Here is a 17,008-nt window from a genome sequence, read left to right on the forward strand (position 1 = left end):
TGGTGCATTTGTTGGAAAGCATATATATTGAACAGATTTTGGTTCACAACCCTGTCACAGTTCATTGACAAGGGTCTGATTATGGGGGTAGGGGACATGTGATAAAGACCAAAGATTTTCCATGGCAAGCCATGGAATTTACTTTAGTTTAAGTGCTGTTTTATGCACTTAACTTACAGATAATTCTGTAAACATTCACAGCAATCAACTGCCTCTTTAGTCAAAAACTATAAACACTTAAAAATTGCATCATCCATTGTTACTGCAATTTTCACAGAAAATAACAAAGTACCTGTTACACAGTAACATGCTAAAGGATTTGCATTATGGTGTGAACCACATTTTGTTCTATTGATTTTGGGATGTAGTGGGAGCCATCACTCAATAAAAACAGCAAATAACATAATTGACCTTCCTATCCTCATCGATATAGCATTGCATGCACATAACTTTGACCTAGGCAGGATTGATCCTGGGAATTCTTTGTTTGATTTGACCTCTAAGAATTAGGTAACCAGTCATTATCTTCAAAGAGTCAGTCTTTCAAAACTTTTTTTGACCTAATCTTGTTCTAATTGTGAACATTAACAATGTTTTTTCTCTGGATTTCAGTACTGAGACTCCCATCATGAGTCCTGATGATATATATATATATATATATATATATATATATATATATATATATCATACTCTTGTGAAGATGTCTGTGTTCTTTTGTTTAAAGCTGTAAACTTTGTGTACAAAGCAAAACATGTGACATTTGAATGGAGAATAGATTGCCAAGTGTTTACATGATTTTAAAGTTTTAAAATGTATGCGATTCTACCGGTGACAGGACAAAATTACAGTGCTTAAGGCTATCTACCACAGTTACCATTTTATAATTGAAATATGATTTTTGTATGCATAAAATTCCATTTCATGCATCCAAGGTCCCCTGTTGATAATTGTAGGTTTTTGTGTGTTCAGGACATGATTCCAGTGCCTTAGCCAACTAGCTACCACAGATTCCTTGGTTGGGGATCTCCATGGTTTTCAATTTTGACTGCAGAGTTGGAATATCGGGGTGGGGTGGGTGGTGGTAAAGATAGATTCAGAAACCCATGCTGAGGTGGTGCTCTACAGTTTCCTATTTTGCGTAGGGTTCAAATTTTAAAGAAAATGAATTTCCCTGGCTTTCATCACTGGTTATACTGGCTATTTAAATAAGACCTGGTATGTCATAGATATAGCTCAAAGAACCTTTAATTCCCTTTATTTTAGTGTATAATTGATGGGTGTAAAAAATGTGGGTTATAGAGTATACAGCTTGGCCTTACTCCAGATGTGCACCTTTCAAAAAAAGTGCTAGCTCCACTTGGTCATTTTCACTTCCTGAACTTTAGAGGTAAATTGTATAAAAAAGAGCCGGTAACTTTTATTGCATTTTATATATTTGGTAATTCATTCATTGCACTTTCAGAAGCTGGTCTAGTCTGGCAAAATTCATTTTCCCTATTTAAATAGCTACTATGGATAGTGTACTTCAGCCTAATTCAGACTGATTTTTGGAGCAAAGGGAGCATATTAGTTAGATGTTTGTTTAGATCATTTACAATTTCCAAAAGTACAATTTCCAAAGAAATGTCAGCCACATGACATTAAAGTAGCATAGAGGTATGCCAACATTCTCACCACTGTGCATGTTTTAAATGCAAACAACTTCACCGTACGTATATCCCTCTCTCAAAAGTACATAATAACTGGTGAGAGCCCCCTGACTGCACAGACCAACCCCCGTTATAATGCCAACAAAATGTATTTATTTCTAGAGTGGGGCTATGAACATTTCCAAAGTTATGAGTCAGGGCTTCATTTCCTAGGCAAGGGAGAGATACGTGAGTAGAATGCTTTGTCCTTTTTATGCCAAGAAAGAAATCCCACAAGAAAAGGAAAGAAAATAAATTATGCTCACGTTAAATTAATAGACTATGTTGTAGATATGTGCTTCAAGCTCTTTCCCATCTACAGTTTCAGTCTGTGTGAATTTGCATTCACAAACTTATATATATCAACTCCGCAGGTGAGCAATAACACACCCACATGGGCCTATTTCTTATTTCTAGAATGTTCTGAATTTCAACCATTCTCACTTTTTTAACAGATATTCTATAGATCTCTCAAACTGCGCACCTTAATGAGCACAACAGATGAGATAAGGAAAAGTCAGAAAGTACAGCAATAATTTTCTGAAAGTTTGGACTTCTTCCCATTCCTCCTAATGAAACCCATGTCACTTTAATGAACTATATCAAGGAAACATCGGAACATTTCAGTGGCTTCTGTCTCATCTAGTTATATCGACAGCCAAAAGCCACAGCAGCAGCACAATTTGCCTGCCAATACATTGAGGAAATACAGCTATTGATCAGCGTGCAAGTGTAGTGAATGGATTAAGTATTGTTGCCTATATTATTACAGATCATGTTTCTTGAAATGGGACTTTGATTAGTTTTCTTGTATACATTAATATTTCTTTTCATGTCAGTGGCATTTAGTGGTTGCTTATCCTGTGCCAAACCACAGCATGTTTTTGAGTTGGATTTGTTTGCTGGGAATTGGTTTCAAGATGTTACAGGCTTAGTGCACACATAAATTAATCCTTTGCTGTGTCTTTAAACATTGAAGACCCTGTATAATGATGTTAGAGCTCAAATGTAAATAGCTTTTCAAACCATCCCTCCATGTCTTGCCATACATCTTTTGTAATCAGCAAACTTGGAACATAGGCTTATATGTATATCATCAAGATCTCGGTTTGGTAATGAGTGAGATATTAATGAGGCAGTCAACCATCTGATTAGTCCGAGTTTCCTCTGACCCTTGTTAACACCATTTTTAATATTTGGACATTTGTGTTGGGGTGTAGGGTCAGAGTCCATTCCCTATTGAAAAGTTGGAATTTGCCAACACCATTTGGTGTCAGCATGGGGTAGCTGCTTAATAGCGGGCCCAGCAAACTTCAACAACCTTTCATTGAGATATACTTGCATGAAGTCGATAGGAATATGATTTATTTGCTCAAAAATCGTGAGCATAGCATTCAACATTTTTTTAATCCACTGACAGATGAGACGAAAGAACGTTGTTGCTGAAATTTGACCTAGATCTGGCCATTTGCATTCCAAGTCACATGACTACAAAAATCACAACCTTCATGTCAATTACATCAGAGGTCATATAATAATGTGATATTGACAATAAAGAAATTTCCAAAGTTGTACATAGAATTTGGACATATGTAGAAGTCACTTAATATTTGTAAATAAATATAATGCACATTTAATTCTCAACATATTTATTCTGAGAACAGTGACCAGAACCCTGTCGGTATCACAGATGTAGTTCACTGGATTACACTCAACTGCAACACATTTGAAATATAGTCAGTACATTCTGTACATACTGCATATATGTATACATGCCAGCTTTTGCATTCGTCTGACAGCTCAATTTCCTGCTTCTTCCCATTCCCACATGACAGCAGCATAAATAAAGTAATCAGGCCATGTAGTTTTGTGTTTTACAGTGTCATTCATGCATCATTGCTAAGACAGAAACCTATAATCACTGCCGAATACATACGATCCTCTCCTGTTGAATGTTTGACATCAAGTAGTCCTCTAATCATGCGTCTAGTTCAGCTGAAAAGGACGCTTCTTTGCTCTGGATAATTCATGATAGTTAGTAATTTCACTTACTCAGCACATAAATGTTAAGAATTCAAAATTTTCGGCAAAAATATAAAATGTTCCCCTCACAAGCATCCACTTTTTATTTCAAAATGTGTCCAGAACCAATAATTAATTCATATTGTGACGTAAGTAATCAGATTTTCTCTATCATCAATGCATGTCTCCCAGTGTCAAGTTTCCATTACTGAAAGAAGTGTTGACTAAAGTACATGTAACACTAAGATTAATATTATTGTCTATAAAACTGGATGCTTATAGGAAATGGGCTCGACAGTGTTATGATAGAGTTTTGGGCTTCACACATCTGTCAAGTTCTTCTTTTTGATGATTACAAAGGAGACATATTATTTTAGAAGAAAGTCTGTTCTACTCTACGACATCGGGGGAGGGGGAGTTGCTGAACAGTTTTATGTAGAAAAGACTTGAATAAAACAATTTTATTTTGAAGAGACTTGAATAAACGTCATAACCGATAAGGAGGTTATTCAGCAGCAGTGGGAAAATGGAGGGGGACCACTGTACCACACATCTACACCACAAGGAAACATGTAGATAGGTGGTAAAGCCCCTAGATGAAGGCAGTGTGATACTGCAGAAATATTCAAATTTGTAAGATATTATGTTCTGTGTATCGGAAAATACTAATGATCATACATGTAGTTATTATTCAACTTGATTAAACTCCATAACTTGTTTCTTACTGCTGTTGTTGGAGAGAAATGGAGGCTGGTGGTATTCAAGATTAAAATAGTACCTTTGCAAATCAATAATAAATAAAGAAGCATAAAGAATCTATCAATAGACAAGTTACTCCGCTAACTTATTAGTAGGGTAATCAATTATGCAAACATTTCAGACTACATTAGTGCAATCAATTATGTATCTTGCAACATAAAGAAGTGCTTGCAATTAGCAACACTCAAGATTTATTTTCAGTTGAGTCAAATTTTCCTGCAAAAACTAAGCATATAGATCCTAACAGAATTAATTTGCATCATTGTTACATCTGTGAATGGTTGTACATATTGTCAATTCATTAATATTTCTTTGTATTTTTGTGAACCTGTAAGCATTCTATTTTTCTGTGCTTGTATTTGTGTCTGCAAAAATGTGACAGAACCAGGATTACAAAATAGTAGATTTACAAATTTGTATCTGTTGATTGGTTTCTAAACCATTAGGGTAGCATCTTTTATTTTACTATGTATTCTATCCCCATGCTGTAATAATACTGCAAGATTCAAGATGAATTAGATTTGGGATCTGATGAAAAATGGTACAGAAATGTGATTATTGTGAGTCGTGACAGTGTCAGTTAATAAAAAAGAAAGTTATTTGTGTCGTAGGTCACTGCAAATTTTGTTTATGTGAAATTCAATAACATTTTAGTTTTCTTAACAGTATTACTGTCTGGTGACCACTAATGGCATTCATTGTGATTATTATGCTCGCACTTGACAGGTTGTTAATAGTTCTCTTAAATAACTTTGTATATTGCAAAGAATGGAGAATATCCTCTCTGTATAGCATTAGAATATATCAGCATTAGAACTTGGTAATAATAATAATAATAATAATGTAATCTTGTTTACTTGATTTGGCATTTTTTTCAGAAAATTTGGTTTGACCTGACTCTTTTCATAAACACCTAGTAATAGAAACATTGTTTCTAATGTTTCTATTTTTTTTTACTTAGTTCCCAACCTTGATTCATAAATCACTGAGACAAGTAAACAACTTTCTATTATTTTGTTCTTGGAATAAAGTGATCGTTTTTTTTATTATTAAGGTCATACTGGGAGCACATGATTTTAGATATGTAAACAGCCTCTATTTCACAATTCTGGGTTTCCCCAAAATTGTGCAGTAGATAGATTTAATAGTGATGTTTAGAGAGATTTCTTGGGTTTTTATACTGGAAAGTGTTTGTTTGTGACCAGTTTGGAGTTGCATTTTAATTTTTTTAAAAATTATTTGGATTCTGAAAGATTAATTATTTTTCCTGGAAATATTTGAGTGCTCATACAGAATTCTTGGACAAAGACATTTCTTTAAATTTTATTTGGAATTCAACACTGGAATATTATTTTCTTTGGTTCACAAAGAACTGTAAACACATCAGCGCTATACTGACTACAGTATACATCATTGCCTTCCATTTTGGAATTTTAGTCAGGACTAGAACTTTACTTCATTTCATTACTAGGATTTCTAAAATGTAATTCATGGATTATTCTTGGATTATTTTTGGATTTGATTTCTTAAAACTAAATTCTTTTTTCATTTTTACATTATTTTTCCAGGGAAATAAATTATTTGTTAAATTTTTCAAAGCTTGTTGTTTTCACTCTTTTCTTAAATACTGTTTATTAGAGACAAAACATGTAACATAAGACAGGAAACCAGTAAAACATGTTACATCTATTGGATCAGTACTGTCTTCTGAAATAAGTACAAGGATATTTAGAACACAATTTAAAGATATTTGTATTCTCTTTCAGATTTAATACTGTGTACAAATGAGCCGAATGTTTCAATTCCACAGATGGCTGACCTGTTGATAGAGAGGACACAGTACCTCAACTGGGTGGTGGTCTTCAAATCCCTTATCACAATTCATAATCTCATGAACTATGGAAATGAAGTTAGTATTAGCTTTGTTTACATCATGTACAATACATGCATTATCATGTAGGGGAACAATTCTGCAAAGTTTAAATTTGGCAAATTAATGATTTAAAAAATTAAACGTGCAGAAGTTTTGCCAAAGATCATAATAATATGTAACAAAATGTGTAATCTTTATTTCATGTGACATTTCTGTTCACAAGAATATTAGCTGTTATTTGCTATTTTTGCCATAACAAAAACAGTTCTGACAAACTGAGCCAAGGCAGAGTGCTTTTCTCATGGGTACTAAACAGCATGGGGCCCCGAGTGGCCAAGTGGTCTAAAGCGCTTTCCATTACGGATCACTGCCATCTCACCTCTGTCTGCATGGGTTTGAGACTCCGATTCGGCCAATGTGGGTATTATGTGAGAAAGCTTGCCAGTAGCTTCTCGTGTGTTGGTGGTTCTTTCTGGGATTTTCCCGGGTTCTTCCTCCACCATTAATACTGGCCGCCATGTATAGCCTATCGTGTGCCGAAAAATGGCGTTAAACCCTACAACAACAACTAAACAGCACAGTGGCAGTGAGGTTTGAACTTGTGATTCACCATCTATGAGTTGGATGTTCTACTAACTGAGCTACACGACTCCCTTGATAACTTGTGCCCCGATAACTCATGAACCCACTTATAACATGGGGTCAGGCGTGGATCCCATTCTTTAACCCGAATATACCACAAAATTGTATCCCTATTTGTTGAACTTGAAAAAAGTCGCAATCAAAATTGGTAACAGAAACTCTGATGTATTGCTTGTTTTATCATTGAAAACGGTAGATAGTACCTGGAATTTTAATCAGCACTATGAAATATTAAATTTAAAAATAGGTCATATAGTTTTTTATATTTTCTTTCCAAACAACATTTTTAGTACACTGCAATTAATGATATGTAAGGAAATTTTGATTAATGAAATGAAAATGTCACTCACACTGAGTGGAGGCAGTACTTTAATATATAAATACAAATTAAATAATTTTTTTATCAATTGAAATTTGTGTCCTAGTTCTATCTTGTAGTTCCTTTTAAGTGTAATCATCATAAATGTAATGTGTCCTCTTGTAATTAAATGTATGTGTCAATCTTCTGTAACAGCTATGTTTGCAAGTGTTTCTCTGAGAACGTAATTAAGTGCTGGCCGTGTTTTAATAACTGACTTGTGGAAGTATTTGTTGTATTGTTGCACTGAATTAAAAGCTGGCCTCCTTTGTATTATCACGTTAATTATGTCTTTTGAATCAAATAAAGGAGGTGGAATAAAAGAAAAATTAAAAGGCACGAAAATCCTACAAACTTCAAATCTAGTGGCCCTGGTTGTATGTTGGGTGAATTCACTTCATTTGATCAATCAGACACTGTTAAAAATGTTATTGTGTATGTAACATAAACTACCTTAAATTAGCTGACTCTTTATGACTGTGATCAAAGATAACAAGGCAGCCAAGCAAAATGAATACTTCATAAAATAAAGAGCTTGATTTCACAGATATGGACCATTGTGGGCAAGCGAGTTTCAGAGAATTCTTGAACTGGAACCTAGAGATATCCTCAAGGATGATAAGAAATTTCATTATTAGTTCAGTGAAATCACCACATCAGTATTGTAATAACTGAACAATACAAAAATGGAGTTTCGAAGAAGACGATTGTCTCATGAAAAAATGTCGCGTGTATTTGAAAAAAGGAATCTTGTTTTGGTGGTGTATCAACAGTTAGTCTAATGCACTGCTCTGTGGACTCTCGATTTGGCAGGATACTATTAAACACCACTATGGGAATCAGGCTCATCAAGAAAAGAAAAAGCAGTGACATAATACACAGATTTTTCACATACATATGATGGTTGTTGAAACTGGCTGGAAGGATCTTTCATATGTTGGACATTTTGAAAATAAATGTTATTTAAACAGAATAACAAACAACTTCATTAGAAAAAGTGTGTTGTTAAAAATTATTAATGACATGATTTTAAAATGAGGATTCAGTCATTAAACAGCCCTGTTCCCTAATGCCTCTCCCCCTCCCATGATTTTCTCTTTGCAAAGCGATTTTTTTCTTCAATTTTCGTAGGTCCCTTGGTAACTCATGCCTAGCTTATAGTGCGGTCTATGTTTGTGGATCCCGTTGTGCGTGAGTTATCGAGGGAAAAGTGTACTGTGAAACATTTTATTTTTGTGGTTTTCAGTTTTCGTGGTTCAGGTCAAAGGTACATATTTGAGGTTACTGAATTTCATGGATCTGTCATTTCCAGAATAAACCTATGTGTATGTCTCTATAAACAATTATATTGACATTCATTTCAATGCATTTGCTAGCAAACAGATGTAATTCGTACTGCATTTATTAAGTTGATGAACAAAGTTATTCATCGCTAACATCTAGAGTAAATGTGGAGATCTTAAAGAAAATGCCTACGTTCTTTTTTTTTCACACATGCACATTTAGAGAATTGTGTCATTTTTGCATGAAATGTGAATAGGAAACACATTTTGGGGGCTGCTTCTGAATACATCCAAATAAATCTGTTTGCGAGAGATTTCCATTCAGCCTGGTGCCTAGATGTGTTAGAAACATCAGGTTTTCTTAGGCTATGTTGCTTGTGCATGTGCAGAAGGGTAAAAGTTGGAGTTTTTTTTTATGTTTATTAGACCCATCAATTTTATGTCCTGGCCACTTTTTACTTGAAATCCCCAACTTATCCTTTAGATATGAGGCCAAAAAGTCTAAAATACGGACACAAAATCTGATTCTGACAATGGGCCAATTTTTGGTTTTATAAAATCAGGTCTCAATATTTTTTTTTCTCTCTGTAGTTTGTAATGTGAGTAAAAAGTCGAGATTATTAGGTAGAGCGACATCTGTCTACTTTTCTGTAATACTTTGTTTAATTAGGGTAACTTGTTTATAATATACTAATTGCGCCTGAGGCTTTCAGGATGAACAAACTGTTGAATAATATACAAGGAAAAAAATAAAGAGAAAAAAGAAATTAGTAAAGCTTGGTTAATACTAAGTATAAAAGTACAAATGCATTAATAGAATAAATTGGAGAGCACGTATTTTAGTATTTACAACAGAAACTGCCTTTTGAGATAGTAGTCCTATGATTTTGTTTTGAACTCATTTAGATTTGTTTAACTGGATCTAAATTAAAATTATTTCAATCAAAATACTAATGGCCACCCTAGCAGCCTTCTTGAACATCTTGTTAATACCACTCTTCTTGAATGAATGATTTTATCAGCATGAAACTTTAACTAAGACTTTTGAACATGTCTGGTTGATCCTAAATGAAAAGGCCACCCACTTGATATTTCAGCAAGACTTCTTATAGTGTCCTAAATAAAAATTAGGCTAATCAGATATCCAGCTGTCTTAGTATGCCCTCTGGAAAGGTATTTAGCTTCCATTTCCATGGCATGATATTTCAGTAAGACTTCTTATAGTGTCCTAAATAAAAATCAGGCTAATCGGATATCCAGCTGTCTTAGTATGCCCTCTGGAAAGGCATTTAGCTTCCATTTCCATAGCATGATATAGCCAATAATGTTTGAAAGTACCATTTTGTCACCACTCTTAATGTTTAATTAGTGACATTGACATGGAGTTTTCACACAACACATCATGCACTATTTAATTTTTCCATTGACAAAGTATATATTTAAGAATAAACTATATTAACACGATGAGAGAAGACACAATTTTAACTAAAACAACCCAGAAGGTTGAAATCAGCAATTTAAAACATAATATTAATTCTGTTATTTTGCTTCTTTCTAGTTGAATTTTGTTGCATGTTCTTGTTGATCAAGATCAGAAATAAACATGGGTTGTTTAAATATTAATTAAATGAAATTGTACAAGTTTAGATTTTAAAAGACAGACTAATAAAAGAGAAAGCATATTGTAAAGGTAGTTGAAGACTACATATGGCTTCGTGTGACAAGCCTTCAGATCACCCTTTGATTTTCATATAGAAGTTAGAAATCCCATTTCAAAATGTGAATAAATTATAGAAATCAATGGTGCTGGAAAAATTAAAGAAATGAAGAAAATAAATAGTCTTTCTTTTTACTTAAATTTTACAGTGTGCATAATTTCTCATCCAGCTTGCATAAAATGCATCAGTTTTATTACATACTGAACTCAGAAGTTTGCTTCTGCTTAAAAGTATTTGGGACAGACATAGTTTCTTATTTCTGGTATTAAATATGAACTTAAAATGTATTGTTGCATTTTGAAAATTGTGAAGTTAAATTAATTGAGCTAAATTTATTATTTACCTTAATGTATGTGAGCAGTGTTAGATATTCGTGTCATAACTGGGGCAGCGTGGATAGGGAGGGCATTTGTTTTTAATAAAAACATTATTAGCTTATTTTTTAATAATTTTTCTTTTCTTATTTTTCCAGAGATTCACACAATACCTTGCATCTAATAACTGTTCCTTCAATTTGGGCAGTTTTCTGGACAAAGGAGGAGTCCAAGGTAAATCTCATTTCAAGCTGCAATGACACTACAATAATTATTATTTGAGCTATTAATCTCTGTTGTCAGTTTGTTAGTTTTACTGGTCACACAGATCAGAAAGCTCACGTCAAGCTTGTATCCATAAGCACAAATTTATAGCTACTCCTCCTAAACTGTGGTGAGGATTGACAAAGAATGTTACAAACACAGACAACCAATGGTTTTGTTTGTCTAAAATTAAAATAGTTTCCCTATATATCCACTATGAAATATTGCCCCTGTGGCCAAGTGATCTAAGGCACTTGCTCACATCTGACCTTTGACTGCATGGGTTCAATTCTCGGCTTGGCCAGCATAGGTACGCAAGAAAGCTTGCGGGTAGCTTCCCTTAAGTCAGTGATTTTCGTGGGATCTTCCTGGGTTCTTCCTCCACCAAATATATATATCCACTAGACATAGCCTAGCATGTGGTGGAAAATGGTCTTAAACCCTCAAAACCAAACCAATATGACTGCCACAACAGCCGTCTTCAAAAATTCAATAGCTACTCCTCCTAGATGGGTGGTCATATTGACATCATGTTTCCACTAAAAGATCTTGTTGTGTCTGGTTGGTTCTAATCTGACTATATGGGTGTCACAGAGGTGATCTTGAGAATCTTATAATTGCTACTACACCTATTCCTTGATAACTTTGCGCATAAAATAGTCCAAAGACCTTAGATTAAGCAAAGGCAAGTTACCGAGGGACCTCTGAAAATTTAAGAAGGGGATGCCTTCAAGGCTTGACATGGACAGTGAGAAGATGGGAGTGGGGGCCTGTTAAATCATATTATACCTGCTTTATATTTGTGTTGGGAATAATTGCTTTTCTAATGAAGTCGTTGGCTTTTCAGTAAAAATTGCATTTATTTTCAAGATAACCCATCTTGATAGATCATTAAAAGCATTATTCCAAGAGGTTTCAAGACTCGTCACCTGCACATGGAAAACATTGTGTGCTAAGACGCTGCTTTTTTAAAATGTGAATATGGTTATATTAGAGTGTTATTATTGATTTACAATAAAACGAATTTTACATTTCTAAAATTTTTTAGACATTTAATTTTATAAATGTTGTTTTCATCAAAACAATGTAAAAAATATTGTTCTGTTTGTAAACCAGTTGATGACACTTTTCACATTTTAATTCAAGAGTGCATAAAAGTATATGTGATGATTACACTGAAACAGAATTAAAAGATTGAAATAAAATATAAATTTCTGTTAACAAAACTTATTTCATTGCCACCAGTAGGCATAAAAGACATTTTTGTGCATCAAAATATTGTTGAATATTGTTATTTACAGTGCACTGATAATTTGTTTGGAAAGCTGAACAGAATATGTTACTTTTTATTAAAAGTTGTGAATGTCATGATGTTGAATCAGATATCTTGGCACTAACCACCGTTATCGATGATGAACGAGCAATATATCAAAGTTTAATTTGCTAATTTTTATTGCAGTTTTCTGCATGTTCAACAACTGGGGTTCAATTTTTTTTCTGATTTTCTTGAAGCATAAAAAATGGGATCCATGACAGACACCATGTTAATTGGGTTTATGGGTTATCTACATGCAAGTTATTGAGGGAGATGTGTACTTAGGAATGGATGGTTGTATTCATATGGCGTTTGCATTAAAAGACTTTTAATGAGGTCTAATTGGTCTTGAATTATAATGGTGGCCCTCAGATATCCATTATGGTCACCATGGTTGCCACCTTGAAAATCTTATTATTGCTACTTCACCTTCAGGTTTTTTTAAACTAAAATGCATGTTATGTCTATTTTGTCCTAAATGAAAATGGTGCTGATCTAATGTAGCCACAGTGACATTCATATAAAAAACGATGTTGATATGACAATCTGTTCATGAGAGTTATCCAAATTCCTCTTTAGCAGAGGGTCATAGCAGTAGGGGTGGGGTGGGTTGACTAAAAGAATGTGATATCTTGTTGGTCCTAAATCAGAAATGGTGCCAGTTCATTGCATTTTGGTCAGTAATGCTGATATTATGGACATAATGAAAATCTTGTCACTACATATTTGGAATAGATGGTCATATCTACATTGGGTTTCCACCAAAAGACTCATTATCATGTCTAGTTGGTTATAATATATATGGTGCTGATCTGACATTCATTTATGGCCATCTTTAGAATCTTGTTCCTGAATACATGGTTGTATCAGCATTGAGTTATCACTATAGACTTTATATGATGTCTAGTTGGTACTAAATGAAATGGTGCCCATCTGACAGCTAACATGATAACTGCCACTTCTCCCCATTTCTGATGTCAGATTTGTTCTAAATGAAAATGGTGCCAAGCTGACATCCAGTATGTGGACCATAGAAGTTATTTTGAAGAATATATGAAAGGGTTTCAACACTAGACACTTATAAAGAAGAAATGGTCTTGAATTCCTGGAAATTCTTCTCACCCATTAAGTTGTCGCTCTTATCTCTGCCAGGAGATATTTCCATTTTGGGCTCTTCTCTATGGCCTTGCCTCATTCGTTCAGAGCCTTTGCCAGCGTGATGGGGTAATAGCACCCTTCTTCAGGTTTTTATGGGTTACTCTGAAGGACCTGTCCTTTTGATGGTTGATGGTGACACATCCAGATTGCATCCTCGTCCTAAAGAAGTTGGATTTCATCCCTTCTCAGGGAATCTTGTAATTCATGTATGTGGGAATGAATTCCTCACCAATTAAGGGAGGGTATTCATCCCACCAGACAGGATTGTGCAGGTTCTGATACTCACTTGGTCTTGTGGCCAATACTTTGGTTTTGGTCTTTACCTCAGCTCAGATTCCCCAGGATCAGATTTCAGGGTCTGTAGGGGACCTTGAAAAGCCTTGAAAAATGAGTTTTTCCTTCAAGGCCTTGAAAACACCATGAAAAATCAAAATTTTGTTTGGATACCTTAAAAAGCCTTGATTTTATTGAAACCGAAAAGAATTAATAAATAGTTTGTTTTGCAGATTTAAATATTTTTAAAAAAATGATCTCTCACTAAGTTTGTTCAGGAACGGAAATTTCCACAACTGGCCACTGTGATGTATGTTTTGTACTTCCGGATGTATCTGCGGTTTAAATTTGCATCATTTGTAAGTTTCAAAATGGCTGTCTGTCGAATCCAACTGCAGTGGCTAGACAAGGAAAAATATAATGTTTAGATTATGAGATCTTTCGCAGACAGCTTTTGCAAAATGCAAATTATGCCAGATGGCTATTGATTTGCATGCAGTGGGAGAGAGTGCTCTGCGGTCACATGCAGCTGGGAACAAAAAACATCCTAGCTCTTGTAAATTATGTAATTGTGGCTAATACAGCAAAATAAAAAGAAGCCTAAAGCATGAAGTTGTTTTTGATGAAAGCAGTACATCTGCGAACATGAAGCTTCAAGTTTTAAAATAGAAACTGTATGTAGTCTTAATTATGAAATTTATTCGATCTGGATCTTTTTGTTTGGATTGAATGGAAATAGGACAGACAATAATTGCACTGAGCAAGATAAATCTGAAAATATAGAATACAGCTAAGCTGAGAGAAATATTAATATATCTAATATGAAATAGTTTACAATATCGACATGCAGGTTTTAAATAAGTGATAATATAGAAAACAAATATCTTTTTTATGGGGGTGGGTATAAATAAAGAGGCTTCAGCACAGGATTCCACATTTAGATCTTTTCTCATGAATTTAATATTCATAGGTTGGTTTCAGACAGGTTTACTGCAGGGTTTCACTTTAAAAAGTATATTGCTATTCGGATCTCATTTGCATAGTTGGAATTATTGAATGGGGGTCCTGTAAAGGGTATTTCCTATCAGTAAAGAGTGTGAAGATGTAAATATGAAGGAAAGTACTGGTTGCAGGGAGAGTGAGTATTGGCAGTGTAAGAAATGGTGGTGGAATTTGCCAAATTGATACAAGACCAAAAATGCTTATAAATGCAGGCAGTGCTTACAGTAGGTACAGCATGTACTTGGATGAACAGAGGAAAAACTTTTGTAGCAGGTAATGTAATACTGCTGTTAAAATGTAGTTTATTGTAGTGTCTATAGCACTATTGAAATAATTGTCTCCCAACAACCCTCTCTGATGTCCTGTAATCTCGGTCCAAGTCAAAAGAGGAAGATATTCTGCATGTTGACCATGACTATGGAATCAGACTGGGATAATGTTCCTTAAATTCTCAGCCTCCAATTTCTTATTGGAGAAGGAAGTAGTTAGCTTGGACTGGGAACTTGGCATTCTGGAAAAGGTCAGCAGTGCAGTAGCAACAGGTACCGGTAAGTATTACATAATTAAAAATGAGTTTATTCCCATCCCCCAACCCTTTAAAAAGTACAGTTTTCTTAGAGACCATTTGTCTAGTAGGATAATTTTATGCATGCAATGATAAATGTTTTATTTATGATGAGAGTGCATTTGGAGATCAGAATGGGTTTGTGCCGTTTCCATTTGGGTCTTTCTAAAAATTAAGTAAATATGAGTGTTGTATTCCTTTCAGAAGTATACATTCATAATATATATATATATTATAGTTTACATAATAATTATATCTGTTCTTCACTTTTTCAGGATATGACATGTCAACATTTATCAGAAGATATGCAAAATACTTAAATGAGAAAGCTGTTTCCTACAGAGCAATGGCATATGATTTCTGCAAAGTAAAAAGAGGGTAAGTTGAACCATATTAACATCCTGACAGTGTTGAAGTTATTTAAATCACTTTTAAAGCCCTTAATTAAATCTGAACAATCAGAGGTTATGGGTGTGGTCTAATACTTATCAAACAGTATTGCCTTTATAAGGATCAGAACATGACACCATATAAATTTGTCCTCCACACCATGACTGCACTTAAAATGTTAGCTGTCAAGGTCATTCTGGCTGGCTGAAAGAAAATGGATTCTTCACAATACCATCACAGAAATTACGTTTCTGTAATGTAGCACCGGTACTTAACTACCGTAAAATACAAGTCACAACTCAAACACCAAATACTGGGAACTATTTTTCCTATGCTACCTCAAGTCAGTCAAATCATGATTTTAAGCTTCATTGTCCCTGTAACTCTACAGCATATTTAATATCATAGCAAGAATAAAAGGCATCTCCAGATAACGGAACAGTCCTGTCTCAATCATTCCATTGTACGATTTACCAGTCTCTGTTATAAATACTGCACATGGAGTCACACAGTCAACCCACACAATTCGATTTGAATAGAGACTATTTGGCCCCAGTGACACTTAAGCGGCTCTGACCTGAGCTCACTAAAACTAAACCATACCATCATGAAAAATACATTTTAGGTGTGTTTCATATTGACGAAATCTTATCATGCATTGGCTTATTAATGAAGTTGATTGACCTAAAGTGGCAAATTTTAGTAAAGAAAAGTTTTAAATTCTAAGCTATATTCTTGCCAATAAAATTATTTTAACTGAACGATTGGCATGCAGATTATTTCGTTTTAGAAAAAGGGACACATTCTCTTATTTTCACACAATTCTGACAATTCATTTTCTTCAAACTTTTTTTAATACTTATATATACAACAAACATAATATCAAAATTCAGCATGATAATTTCAATTTAGTTTGTTAATATGGATGGGAGCTGTGTGCATGTCCCACCTGGTCACATTATCCTGACACATGGCTGACCAGTCCTAACACAAACCTCTTAATGCTGAGTACTTAATACCATTTTTATAAGTATTTATTATGACTTGGCTGGGGTTTGAGCCTGCGACCTTCTGCATCTGAGGCAGACTCTCTGACCACAAGGCCACTGGAGCGAAGGCCAATAAAAAGTTGGTCAGGTGCTTTGTGATAGAAAGCTAATTTTCAAAAACAACCACTATAAGCACTATAGACCCTGAATATATATGATCAAGGCCATGTGATAAAAAAAAGAACTATGTTTTGTCTGTCAAAACACTTTGCATCAGCAGTAATGTGGTCACTGTGTATCATATTTATAGCTGGAACATTTACATACTGATCACAGTAATTAAAAAGCAATGTCTTAAAATTAAATGTTTCTGGCCTTGTTGCACATAAGTTTTT

At 34.4% G+C, this 17,008-nt stretch overlaps 1 protein-coding gene across 11 annotated transcripts in view; it reads left to right on the forward strand.

Annotated features, from left to right (window-relative positions):
- LOC149771073 (phosphatidylinositol-binding clathrin assembly protein LAP-like) overlaps positions 1 to 17,008 on the forward strand; it is a 157,051-nt gene that overhangs the window by 15,134 nt on the left and 124,909 nt on the right. For all 11 annotated transcript variants that reach the window (XM_089948848.1, XM_089948855.1, XM_089948852.1 and 8 more), the window contains exons 2-4: positions 6,236 to 6,378; positions 10,816 to 10,891; positions 15,510 to 15,612. In XM_089948848.1, coding sequence (XP_089804974.1) covers positions 6,236 to 6,378; positions 10,816 to 10,891; positions 15,510 to 15,612 — 322 coding nt within the window. The remainder of the gene's footprint in view (positions 1 to 6,235; positions 6,379 to 10,815; positions 10,892 to 15,509; positions 15,613 to 17,008) is intronic.

Source organism: Sinohyriopsis cumingii, unplaced genomic scaffold (assembly GCF_028554795.1).
Source record: "Sinohyriopsis cumingii isolate HCF-2022 unplaced genomic scaffold, ASM2855479v2 utg002126l, whole genome shotgun sequence".
NCBI classification, from domain to species: Eukaryota; Metazoa; Mollusca; class Bivalvia; order Unionida; family Unionidae; genus Sinohyriopsis; species Sinohyriopsis cumingii.